We start from the raw sequence: 13,965 nt of genomic DNA, 5'->3' as shown, positions 1-13,965 counted from the left end.
GGCAAGCTCTTTTTGTTTACCAAATCTTTGTTCCTCTTCTTCACAGGTTGCTAGCAGGGTACAGAAATATTTCATAAAACTGACAAAAGCTGGTATTCCAGTACCAGGCAGAACACCCAATGTGTGCATGTACAGCAAAAAGGTAAATTGGTCATTTAATATAATATAATATAATATAATATAATATAATATAATATAATATAATATAATATAATATAATATAATATAATATAATATAATATAATATAATATAATACCTTCAGTAAGGTAAGTTTTGTTGTTTTTGTTTTTGAAGTTTGTTACTTCAAAAAAATACAGTAATACTACAAAAAAGGTTTTGTATTTTTAAAATGTAATTTATTCCTGTAATGGCATAGCTGAATTTTCAGCATTATTACTCCAGTCTTCAGTGTCACAATCCTTCAGAATTCATTCTAATATGCTGATTTGATGCTCAAGAAACATTTCTTCCTATCAATGTATGCATTTTTTCAGAATTTTTATCAATAGAAAGTTTAAAAGAACAGAATCTTTTGACATTAAATATGTCTTTATTGTCAGATTTGATCAATTTAAAGCATAATTGCAGAACAGAAGTATTAAAAAAAAATCTTACTGATCCCAAACTTTTGAGCAGTAGTGTGTGTGTGTGTGTGTGTGTTTGTATATTTTGAAATGCTTTATTAGTGCTTATTAAATGACACAGCATGTTGTCTGTAATTGTAGGCCTCCAGTAAGCGACAACACCACCTCAATAAACACCTGTACAGGCCCTCAACGTTCCTCACCTCATACGAGCCGCCCGTCTACATGGATGATGAGGACGAACGTTCTCACTTCTTCAACAGCCTCCAGGATAATGGCGCGGATGATTCGGTCAGTCCTGGTTAAGATCTCCCAGTTCAACTCCAACTAAATCTGAGAGAAATGCATGTGCGATTTTAACAAGTAAAAGCCAGCATTTTATTAATCATATCCAAGCAAATAGATTTAGAAGCTGAAAATGGAAAAATAAATACAAGAAACCGATGAATCAAAAATGTTTTTTGCTTTTTGAAAGACATGTTTCATGTTTCAAGCCATTTGTTTCATCATAGTGATTTCCTTTCTTCCCACTGGCAAACATTTGATGGCCTTTTCAAACAGGAAAATCCATTAAAGACCGCAAACTGGCATTTCCACAGATGGGATTTGCTTGTTGTTTGATCATTTGATAATGATGTGCTGGCTTTTGACAAGCACCGCTGCCAAAATCATTAGAGACGACTCAATGTTTGCGTCTCCTCGGCTGAACTGTGTGTTGAGCGACTGTGAACTGACTGCAGTGGCTTGACATTTTCTCTGTCTCTGATATGTAACCTTTACGCGACACTGGTCAGCGGACCCTGCAGAAAACATAACCAGTCGAGTGTTGCCAAGCATCAGTGAACCTTACATGCACCAAATATAGACTTACTACAAATCATGACATTACAAGCCCTGAAGGCTGCATGGGAAAGTTTGGGAATGAAGCTTTTCCTTCAAATAATCTAAACCCATTTAAATTGTCATTATCACATTACAGTGTTGATTTGTATACTGTGGTGATCATACAGAGAGTGATCGTACCTGCAGTAATAAAATGACACAAATTAATTTAGCAAGGATGTATTAAATTGATCAAAAGTGAAAGTAAAGATATATATATATATATATATATATATATATATATATATATATATATATATATATATATATATATATATATATATATATATATATATATATATATATATAATCAATCATAAGAAATGTCAGTTTCCACAAAAATATTAAGCAGCACAACTGTTTTCAACACTGATGATAATAATAAATATTTCTAGAGCCCCACATCATCATATTAGAATTATTTCTAAAGGAGCATGTGTCATTGAAGACTGGAGTAATGATGCTGAAAATTCAGCTTTACATCCAGGAATAAATTACATTCTAAATATATATATTAAAATAGAAAACATTTTTCATTTTTCTTTTTCTTTTACAATATTACATTTTTTTTTTTTTTTTTTTTACAATTCTTTTAATTAATGAAATGCAGCTTTGGTGATAATAAAAGACTTCTTTCAAAAACATAAAAATATTACAGACACCAAACTTTTGAAGCATAGTCTGTATACAATATCTATTTTTATTTATGCTAGTTAATTTCAGAATATCTGTGTTGTGACTAACTTACAGTGAAGTGTAAATATCTTCAAATGATTTGTCAGGCCAAAAATATAATTATTTAGGAAAAGAAGTTTCAGATAATACTTGAATTAATTTTCAAATTGACATTTTATTCATGTTGTGACATTGAAGGGATAACCAGAAATGAGGAGAGAACAGGATCAGGAAATGTAGTCTTGACCTGAACTTAAAAATAACAAAAACAAGGTCATTGCAGTATTAGATAACACTTTATTTCGATTGTCCACTTTAGACATTCTACTAACTGTAACCAACTTTCCAACTACATGTCAACCAAGTTGTGGACTGTATAAGTAGACTGTCTGCTTAATATGTGCTAACACTTTATTTTGATTGGTCCCCAAACAGACATTCTACTGACTGTAAGTAAGGAACATACTGGCAAAGTTATTTATAGCTAGTAGAATGTCTAAAGTGGGACATCGAAATATAGTGTTATCCAGTATTACATTTCAGACTCATTGAGAAGTAGTTTGTAGAGATTAGATTTTGTGCTAAAAAAATCAGACTGTGTGCGAATAGGCCTTTGAAGTAGTGACAGCTGATGTGGCGAAGAGTGTTGTACCATTCTGACCCAGCTGTGATGTTTCAGGATGAGGACGGGGTGCCAATGGAGCTGAGGCACCTGCCGGAGTACAAGGAGCTGATGGAGCTGAAGAAACTCAAGAAACAGAAAATACAGGAGATCCAGGCTGAGAGCGCTCTCACGCAGCACATTGGCTATAAGGTGCACATAACATTTACCAGTCTGTCTCCATGTTGATTTCTCACTGATTTCTGTTGAGAATTAAATTTACTTCACCCTCATGTCGCTACAAACCCAAAATTTAAAAATATGAGAAATTATATTTCACGGTAATGATATATGATATGATATAATTATTTTGTGTTATTTGATCTCATTTCTTAAAAAAAAGAAATGACTTTAAATTTCTTAAAAATGTTGTCTTCTTTAAAAATAAGAAAAAAGGAAGCAAATTACAAACAATAAGACTGAATATGAATTAAATTAATTAAAGGGATAGTTCACCCAAAAATGAAAATTTGATGTTTATCTGCTTACCCCCTGTGCATCCAAGATGTAGGTGACTTTGTTTCTTCAGTAGAACACGAATGATGATTTTTAACTCCAACTGTTGACGTCTGTCAGTCTTATAATGCGAGTCAATGGTAACACAATTTGTAAGAGTCAATAATCACTGCCGTTGTCAGAGTGTGATCAGACCTCACTAAGCGAATGCTGAACACAGTTGGACATAGTGGTGTATTAGAGGTAAAAAATGATATAAATACTGTTCGTTTTCGTGCACAAACTGATCGTTTTGTGTTTTAGGACATCAATGTGTCGTCACGAGCCGCAGGGTTACATTTGGATTTGTCTGTGCAAGTTTATTGACTCTTATAAATTGTGTTACCATTGACTCACATTATAAGACTGACAACGGTTGCAGTTAACAATCATCATTTGTGTTCTACTGAAGAAACAAAGTCATCTACATCTTGGATGCGCTGGGGGTAAGCAGATAAACATCAAATTTTCATTTTTGGGTGAACTATCCCTTTAAATTAAGTTTTTTTTTTTTTTTTTTTTTTTTTTCAGGTACAATAGGTTTATTAAACATATAGTAAGAATTGGTACAGAAATGTAATAATAAAATATTGTATAATCTTCACTGAATTAATGTGTCAGTCAGCGCTTGCACTGCACTGAGTTCTTTTTCACTGCTTATTGTGCTTATTGTGTAACTTTTTAGCATCGAGCATGTCCCAAATTCACAATCACCTTTTGAGAGAGGCAGTGAGCACACTTTGGCAGTGTGCCTGTCAGCAAAAGCACCGCACAGAGTTCCTTTTCAAGATGTATTGTGCTTATAACTCTTTTTAACATCAAGCAAATCCTGCTCTTTATATTCTCATTCATGCATTTCATCACTCTGAAGTGTTAAAATCTCTTAACAATAAACGCTTTATACCATGGTAAGGATATATATCGTCATACTGCCCAGCCCTACAAACCTGCATGACTTGCTTTCTTGTGCGGAAAACAAAAGAAGATATTTTGAAGAGTACTTAAACATTGGACAAAAAAATAAAGTTTCAAAATATCTTGTCTTGTGTTCCACTGGAGATAGTAAGTTGTACAGATTTGGAAACAACATGAGTAAATTTCTTTTATGAGTGAACTGTTTCAAGCGATAAAAGCTATCTCTCTTTTATGCAAGTCTGAGCCTTGAGGTACAAAGGCTTTTATGACTGTTGGTTAACTGTATAATAACATAATGTGACTTTTTGTCATGTTCAGCACTTTTCATGTTTGCATGTAATTCTTGCTCAGTGTGACATGTGTGGCATGGAGCCCATCCAGGGTGTACGGTGGCACTGTCAGGACTGCCCGCAGGACAACGCCATAGACTTCTGCAGTACCTGCTCCGACTGGTGAGTCACAGCCTAACTAAATAAACATGGAGCTGGGGATCTTTAGGCACCACACTGTGGGATTGGATATATATAAATTGGATTGCTTATAAATTGCATTAGTGCCCTCCCACTTTTTCAGTGTTATTGTTTTCAGAAGTATTAAAGTGTTTAAGTCATGAACCAAACAAACCAGCTACAAGGTGAATCACAACATTAACTTTTAGTTGAAGTAAAAAAGTATTTGAAAATCAAGACAAAGGTACAAGACAGGCTTTGAGGAAAAACTACAATCCCATGAAGCATTGCAAATGACATAAATATTTCTATGTATATGTTCCAATAAGCTTAAGTATTTTGACGGCATAGTGAAACAGACTCGATTACGGTTTCGCTCTTTTGGCGCAATTTGCTTGCCTCAACTTATGATTGGTGGAATTTTCTGTACAGCTTCATGGGTAATGTAGTGTTTCCAAACATGTTTATTTTAAAAATAAATTTAAATAATACACGTGGATGGCTTCAACAAAAGCATATACCATCAATATACCTTGAAACTAGACGATCTTTTAAAGGTTTATAAGTTATTGTTAAAAATCAATTATCCTATGGAGAAAATTAGAGGATTAGTCCACTTTCAAATAAAATTTTGCTGATAATTTACTCACCCCCATGTCATCCAAGATGTTCATGTCTTTCTTTCTTCAGTCGAAAAGAAATTAAGGTTTTTGATGAAAACATTCCAGGATTATTCTCCTTATAATGGACTTCAATGGCCTCCAGACGGTTGAAGGTCAAATTTACAGTTTCAGTGCAGCTTCAAAGGGCTTTAAACGATACCAGACGAGGAAAAAGGGTCTTATCTAGCCAAACAATCAGCCCTTTTTGAAAAAAAAAAAAAAATGTAAATGTACATGCTTTACATAAACAAATGATCGCCTGCCAAGTGCTTCCGCCAAAACCGCACTTTTGTATTTTTAAAAAATGTTTTCATCAAAAACCTTAATTTCTTTTTAACTGGGTAAAAAAAAAAAAAAAAAAAAAGCTTGGATGACATGGGGATGACATCTTGGATGACATGGGGGTGAGTAAATTATCAGGAAAATTGTATTTGAAGGTGAACTAATCCTTTAAGGAAGCATTTACTTCTGGAACCCGAGTGTTGAAAATGTTGTGGACTGATAACGAAGCATTTAAGAAAGAAAGACTCCATTGAGTTCTGGTCAGTGCTGCAGTGATGGTACTATTCATACTTCATCTATTTAATGATTTGTTTTATTTGAAATTCTTGACACAAGAAATCTCTTCCATTTACGATTCCATTGGAGAATCAAAGGCGGATTTGCACAGTTCTTTTAGTTTGTGCACAAAATTTCTTATTCAGTTTTAACTAGAACGTCGGCACAACAGTCTTGTCCTAACCACACACCGTTCTGTTTGCCCCTTCAGTTTGTTCAAAACCGAGACCCACAAGCCCACACACAGACTGGAGCCAGTCTGCCAGGCCGAAACCTTCCTGGACAAAGACTACTGCTTACCGCAGAGCACAGGCTACAACTACCTGGACCCCAACTACTTCCCTGCCAACAGATGACAGGGACGTGCTCCAGCGCTAGTATCCAGGGCTGGGCAGCAGCCCCCAGGGCATTCTGTGCATGGCTCCATCATCCAAGTCAAAGAAATGCTTATGTCTGGGCGAGAGGGTACCGCAGATGTGCTGCACCTCGCCCCGACCCGCTGCTGGAGGGGGGTGGGGTGGGGGAGGGTTCGTGGGAGGGAGGGGGCAACACCCTGCCGCGGTTGTCAAACCTTACCAGGTCTCGTCAAGTAACACTATCTCAAATCAAAAGAAACGAGAGGAAAGAATGAAAGGAAGAAAAGGCGCACCGACATTCCCAATCCCAGGACATTTAGAAGGCAACTCGACGTCTCCCTTTGTTCTGCCGCTTGAGTGACGGGTGTCAGCGACGCACCTCTCAGAGGAGCGTTCGGCTCTGGAATCATCGGCGGAGGGCGGAGTCGTGTTAAAGTGCAAAATGTTGTCTGTAGTTGAAATATTTATAAGTGAAGCTTTGTGTGTGAGCTCTTTTCGTGAGGTGGGAATACAAGGAATGGAACTTGGTGCTGAGACTGTTGTCTTTGATTCATACCAGGTTTTTAACCAATCAAGGAAGTTCGCTCACAACTCCGACGTTCTAAACGGGGGGGGGGAAATCCCAGCTGACAGACCCCATACGTGTCTCTTGCCATGGGCTACCATTTTCACTAGAAGCTGCTCTTTGTTTCCTCTTACGACCGTTACATGATGTTGTCACTTTATTTACGTTCATTTCCTGTTTTTTAAACGCCGATTTGAAAAACCCACTCCACTTAACCCGATAGGTTCCCAAACCTCAAAGCACTACAGCACGGAGAAGACCAGCTGAGATCCGGAAGGCGTTATCATGCTCTCTGCGCTCGCAGAGAGCTTTCTTTTCTTTTCTCTCAATGTGTACTGTTGTTGATCATGTGGAGTATTCAAATATATGGTGAAAAGTAGCCAGTGGTAGTTGCCGTGTGCCATTTTTTCTTCCCTGTCCAGTTGATTCAAACATGGCCACTTGTTTTAGAAGAAGAAAATAAAGAACTCGTGGCACGTTTGCCCTCTGTGAAAAACTGCCCAACCATCATCACGCCTTTAGATCCCTCTAATTTTCGCAGTTTCCTCACGGCCCATGAAAAGATTGTATTTTTATTAATCTATTTAAAAGACAAAGAATAACAAGAAATCGAGTTGGTGGCGTCGCAAGTGCGGCACTCCCACGTTATTTTATACACATACATTTTGTTGTGCTTTGAGTAGACCATTTTGTATTGGGTTCTGTTCTGTTCACCTCCCCTCCCTTGACCTGCTTCAGTATCTGTGTATAACAGTCTGTTCTTAAATAATGTAAAAAATGTTAGAGGAGAACTGTGGAAATAAAAGTATGTGAAAAGTCTTTCTACACCACATGACTCGGGTATTATGATTTATCTTTTTGATTCATTTCTGTTCTTAAAATCTTATATTTAAAGAAAGACTAATAAGGGTGGTACGTTATTGTAAATGTGTCCATTCGTCTCCGATATGAAGTGACATTGTCAAATTTAGGGGCATTTTTTATGGAATAATTCAGTATTTATCAAATGATCCATGAATATATATATTTTTTTTTTAATCATGCGTCCTTGTAATCTTTAGTTAAAACATCACTTTTCTGATAACCTGTCAATAACAGGAGATCACAGCAATAGCAAACCACAAGCATCCAACCAGATAAGGGTGTGACGGTGCTGTGCCGAATTTTAACTCCGTGCCAAATTACCTGATTGCCTTATCCTAACCCCGCCCCCACACCTAATCCTAAACTTGGCTGTATCTTTTCAACTAAAGACGGAAAACTTTATGCGCTTTGGCCATTCATTTACACGACAACGGCATTTTGGAGGCCTGAAAATGCAAACTTTTGAAAACAGGTTTCAAAGTGCAAATTTTTGAAAACGATACCGTTATCATCTCCATGTAAACAGCAACAAAAACTCGGATCTGTGAAATGTGATGGCATGCACGTGTTTAAATGTGTTCAGTTTATAGGCATGCACGTTTGGAGCGAGTGCTCTGTAAAAGAATGAGCATAGTTTTTCTTTACAAAGTGACATCGCCAACTACTGGCCTGGCAGCATGATAGTTTTTTTGTTTGTTTGTTTGTTTTTTTTGTCATGTTGCAGATGAGTGTGAAAGGGGATTGTTTTGACAGCTTCATCTATACAAAGATGACACTTCTCACTTTTTTTTTTTTTAATTATTATTACTTTATATTATTATTACGATCGACCGACCGACCGACAGACAGTTTGGAACCACTAAGATTTTTAATGTTTTTAAAATAAGTTTCGTCTGCTCACCAAGGCTACATTTATTTAATTAAAAATACAGTAAAAAACAGTAATATTGTGGAATATTATTACAATTTAAAATAACTGTACTATTTAAATATATTTGACAAAGTAATTTATTTTCCTGTGATGCAAAGCTGAATTTTCAGCATCGTTACTCCAGTCTTTAGTGTCACATGATCCTTCAGAAATCATTCTAATATGCTGATCTGCTGCCCAATAAACATTTATGATTTATATTTTCAATGTTGAAAACAGTTGTGTACTTTTTTTTCAGGATTCCTTGATGAATAGAAAGTTCAAAAGAACAGCATTTATCTGAAATACAAAGCTTCTGTAGCATTATACACTACCGTTCAAAAGTGTGGGGTCAGTAAGAATTTTTTTTTTTTTTTTAAGAAATTAAAGAAATGAATACTTTTATTCAGCAAGAATGCATTAAATCAATCAAAAGTGGCAGTAAAGACATTTATAATGTTACAAAAGATTAGATTTCAGATAAACACTGTTCTTTTGAACTTTCTATTCATCAAATAATCCTGAAAAAAAAATATTGTACACAAATATTTTGTACAACTGTACATTAAATGTTTCTTGAGCAGCAGATCAGCATATTACAATGATTTCTGAAGGATCATGTGACACTGAAGACTGGAGTAATGATGCTGAAAATTCAGCTTTGCATCACAGGAATAAAGTACTTTGTGAAATATATTCAAATAGAAAAGTTACCTTAAATTGTAATAATATTTCACAATATTACTGTTTTTTACTGTATTTTTAATTAAATAAATGTAGCCTTGGTGAGCAGATGAAACTTCTTTTAAAAACATTAAAAATCTTAGTGTTATAATCGACTCGGGGTAATAATCGAACAGATGTTGAAATTTGGCACAACAATGGTACATTTCACATCTTTCTCTTTTCTGACTGCTGTAATCAATCAATCACTATATTTTTCCCTTATTTGGTCGTAGAAACTTTTTTCTTTTGCTATTGGAGCAAAAAATAAATTTGCCGTTTTCTCCCGTTTACCACTATAGTTATGCAACTATGATGACTTCCGCTTCTGAGAACCCTGGAAATGTGAAAATTGTACCGCCCTCACGCCGGTGCAGACGTCATCAGAGATGAGATGTCGAGCTTTGAGGATCGTATTTGTACTGATTTTGAGTTGGACGAGACCAATTCAGTTATTTGTTAACTCACTTCTCCTGGGTCATTAAATTAGTGCTGCTGCAATCAGATTAGTCAAATTCACTAATGAATCACTCAATGCGATTTGTAAACCAGTCCATGTAAAAGACTTGGCTCAACTGATTTGGACGTTGCAGATCTTGATTTCTCTCAAAACAATGAGATTCGGCATGTATTATTATATATAAAATGTAGTGGATACCAATGTACTTTTGCATAGTAATGGATTAAAAATACTGTCATTGATGTTTTCATATGCTTTACCACGTGCTTGAAATTTTGGTGCTGCTAGAGTAAATTGATTTCTGCACTTGCAGTTCTTTCACCTTCAATGATTTGTGCAGTCCTCTTCCTACCCACACATACAATTAACTAAAATGAAAACATTCTAGCAAACAGCTTCTGCCTTTAAAGAGAGAAAAAAAAAAAGAATCAATTAAACATATGAAATGTCTTTATTTCACTCTGGTTGATAAAGACGAATACAGTTATCAGACCTCAATGTGAAATTCATTGATTCATTGCACCTGTAAAAGCCAGACTGAAATTCAAATCATTTTCCTTTCCAGCTCATTTATTTCTGCTTCAACTACAGTAAATCACTATTCTGGCACGCTTAGCACAATATAATGCATTAATTTAAAAAATAAAAATGCTCTCCAGTGGCCAATTCTTCATGCTTCTCAGTTTTGCTGATTTCAGTGCTCAAGGATACTGATCAAGTCCAAAAACACCAAAACGGCACCAGACAGTAGTAAATAACCATCTTTCCATGTTTTATGGAGCTGAAAGCTAGCTTAAGCATAAGCATACATGTTAGATACCAAGAGATAAACACTGTTGATTTATTGGTCTGGTATTTACAGTGAACAACGATCGTGTGAAATGAACAGGCGCCAATTGCTGGCTGGTAGTTTTCCAAGACGTGCCATACAGAAGCTGTAATCACAGACGTGCGTGTGTGCGACGAACTGTAGTGTGTAAATGTGACTTAGTCAGCAGTGAAGCTGTAGGTGATGTTTTTTTCCTCCAGGGGGCAGTGTGAGTCCAAGCTCTCTAGCAGGAGTCCAAGACGAGGCAGATCTGCTCAAAGACGTCTTCCGGGGGCTGCTCGGCATCAATCTACATATGCGCACACATAACACGGCTGTTAGAAATCATAAGCTGCAAAGTAGGGCATCAACCCACAGGAGAACTGTCATACAGCGTTAATAAATCCTACAAACATGCAGCAGCTCTGAATGCGTTCACTCTCATCATATATAGACACAGGTTCATCTGTCATCACTGGATCATCAGATTATAGTGTAATACATTTTGTTCTATTAAAAGTATTTTCCACCAGTAAACATGAAATTACTATTACTATGAATTAATTATCATTTATTTATTTATTTTTTATGTGGTAATTTGGCATGAACTGCAAGCTATTCTTTTATATAACAATAATTAAATATATATTAGATATATATATATATATATATATATAAATGGCTACCCAGCTTTTGAGCTATAAATATCAATTACATTTCCATTAAAAAGTATTTTATAGATATTGCTGTGGTGGATTTACATTTGTATGTCAGTTACTAATCCTTTAAATGAATATATTTGAATGGTTATCTTAAAATTACTCAGTTGGTTAACTGCTCAAAGAGAAATATCTACCAATTAAATATTTCAGAGCATAACTAGAAAAATAACTGTTCATTATAGAAATCTAACATCTTTTAAAGGGTTACCCAATAATGAAAAAAAATGTCATCAATTACTTGTTCCAAAGCCGTAAGACTTTCATTTATCTACACCATCTGTCACTTCAAAAAGTTTAAAAAGAGATCATAAAACTAATCCATATCTGGCATGAATGGACTGAACAGACTTGATCGCTTTATACAATGAACAGATTGAATATAGGCTTTTATCTATATATAAATATTGATCAGCGAACATAAGCTCAACCGTGCATGCTTGATGCGCGAGAACAAACCTCAGTGGTTCTCGTGGAAGCTCAGACATCTTAAGCCAAGTTTACATTACAGGACTTTAAACATCGGCAGATAGCTGCTGTTCAGACTACATGACTTGCTGTGGAGTCTTGAAGTCGTTGTGGTGTTCACACTATGTGACACTATGTAAATGATCTGCAACAGGAGGTTACACACTACATGAGCTGACGACAACTGTCACCCAACGACTTTTTTTTGAAAATGGATTTTGGGAGGAAATTAGATTACATTTTGAATTAAATTTAATTAAAATTAAAATAAACCTTTCACTTAAAAGTTTAAAACATTCTAGCTGACCTCCCTGAGTTAAGGCGACTGTTATTTTAGAAAGTTTCCCTTTAATTGTTTCCTAGACGACGCATCATGCTTGTCACGTGACACACCGCGGCCAGCCGGCCACACTGTATGACAGATGTATTGCTTTTCACACCATGTCATCAACTATCTGATATTCCGATTCTTAAATATGTGCAAGTGAGTGTTTTGTCATTTAAAAACCTATATAATGACCTTGATCTTATTATGTAACTTGAATTCATCCATTTGTCCTGAAATACATGTGGCCAGTGAACTGGGAGAACAATAGAGTGAGTCAGCTTTATAGTTACTTACACAATGTGTATCTGATATTAATAAACATTGGCAAATTATATTTGAATGGATAGTTATTGCTGCTTCCATAGACATCAGTGTATATTTCATTGGCTGTTGCGTTGCGACTGTGCTAGAAGGCTGGGTGGGGGATCATGCCTCCCGCTTGAGACAGAAGGTCCCTCCTGACCAGAATCTCCAAGGAAGAACCATCGAGGAGGGACACTAGGTGCGAGAACCATATTTGGCTCGGCCAGTAGGGCACTACTAGTAGTAGACATGAAAATTTCACTTTATGAGGTTTTATAACATTAATATGAGTTCCCCTAGCTTGTCCCCCAGTGGCTAGAAAAGGCAATGGGTGTAATCCGAGCCCTGGGTAAATTGAGAAAATGAAAGCTCAGACTGCCCAATCTGGAATCTTCATACGGGGAAAGGTTGCCTCCCCTTTCTCTGCTTTGCCTGCCCATGAGAAAATGAGCTACTACCGTGAGATTCGAGCACAATATTTTTTTTTTTTCCTCGAAAGACATCAATGCCTTAAAAAAGAGTAAAGCATGGCAGTTGTTTAGTGTTTGGAAGTACAAATGAACACTAAAGTATTTTTTTAGTTCCTTCATCCGAGCCTTTGAAGAAACAGTAGGTTAATTTTATTTTCTCTAGTAAAGCGCCGATACAACTTCCCAAAGTTTTGTATGTCTGCGGCACACATTTCCAGATTGCAGAGCTTGATGTAATTGTAATAAGATTGTAAAAACTTTTAAGATTTATGAAATATAAAATATGTAAACAAATAAATGATGTTGGCATGGTAGCACATTTTCCACAATGGCACCTATCCGAAAAGGTATTTGTAATAATGGCAGAGCTCTGACTAATTTAGTTGCTCTGGTTAGTGTCTATAGCTGATAATTATATATATAAATATATATATATATATATATATATATATATATATATATATATATATATATATATATATATATATATATATATATATATATATATATATATATATATATATATACACATGATAGCAAATCAAAGCAACATGAAGAGCCAACAATGTAGGCTAGCATTAGCTACACGATAATAACTGTAACAGCATACATAAACCAACTAAAGTACCGTATCCAGGCACAATGTTTTAAACTAACCATTCAGAAACATCCTGCTGTTGCCGCTGAGTTGCAACTTCTCCATCCGGATCAGATTCTGGGTCAAACGGAAAAGCTTGAACGGCTGCATGTCTACGAGCCATTACGATACATCCACTGTCAACATTAGCGCAGTAGCCTCAAGCTGGTTAAGGCCACACCCACCCTCCACCTTGCCCCGCCTCTTTCCTCCTCATTAGCATTCAAAGCTACAGACCCAGAAATGGCACGTCCTGAGGAAACCTCATTGTGGGACTGGCTCATAGTGGCTGAAATTCTGCACCAATGCTGAATTTCGGGAAAGACACTTCAGATACAGTACTAGGGACCACTTAGGTCTATGTAAAAGCATCCACAAAATAGCATAACATGGGACCTTTAAGGGGGTCGCACACCGGATGCGAAGCTCAGCGCCGTGCCACGTCTTTGAAATTCGAACGCATTGTTTTCCA

At 36.0% G+C, this 13,965-nt stretch overlaps 2 protein-coding genes across 5 annotated transcripts in view; one reads left to right on the top strand and one right to left on the bottom strand.

The window, feature by feature from the left end:
- Positions 1–6,384, top strand: part of zzz3 (zinc finger, ZZ-type containing 3) — a 28,941-nt gene extending 22,557 nt beyond the window's left edge. For all 4 annotated transcript variants that reach the window (XM_067362590.1, XM_067362589.1, XM_067362591.1 and 1 more), the window contains exons 8-12: positions 47–142; positions 727–876; positions 2,822–2,956; positions 4,565–4,665; positions 6,094–6,384. In XM_067362590.1, coding sequence (XP_067218691.1) covers positions 47–142; positions 727–876; positions 2,822–2,956; positions 4,565–4,665; positions 6,094–6,238 — 627 coding nt within the window. In that variant the 3' untranslated portion in view covers positions 6,239–6,384. The remainder of the gene's footprint in view (positions 1–46; positions 143–726; positions 877–2,821; positions 2,957–4,564; positions 4,666–6,093) is intronic.
- Positions 6,385–10,092: 3,708 nt separating this feature from the next.
- The window catches only part of ak5 (adenylate kinase 5), a 139,767-nt gene continuing 135,894 nt past the window's right edge, over positions 10,093–13,965 (bottom strand). The window contains exon 14 of the mRNA XM_067362955.1: positions 10,093–10,878. Within this exon, the coding sequence (XP_067219056.1) occupies positions 10,813–10,878 (66 nt within the window). The 3' untranslated portion in view covers positions 10,093–10,812. The remainder of the gene's footprint in view (positions 10,879–13,965) is intronic.

This window comes from Chanodichthys erythropterus, chromosome 16 (genome assembly GCF_024489055.1).
Source record: "Chanodichthys erythropterus isolate Z2021 chromosome 16, ASM2448905v1, whole genome shotgun sequence".
Taxonomy (NCBI): Eukaryota; Metazoa; Chordata; class Actinopteri; order Cypriniformes; family Xenocyprididae; genus Chanodichthys; species Chanodichthys erythropterus.
This window is presented reverse-complemented; position numbering and strand designations above follow the sequence as displayed.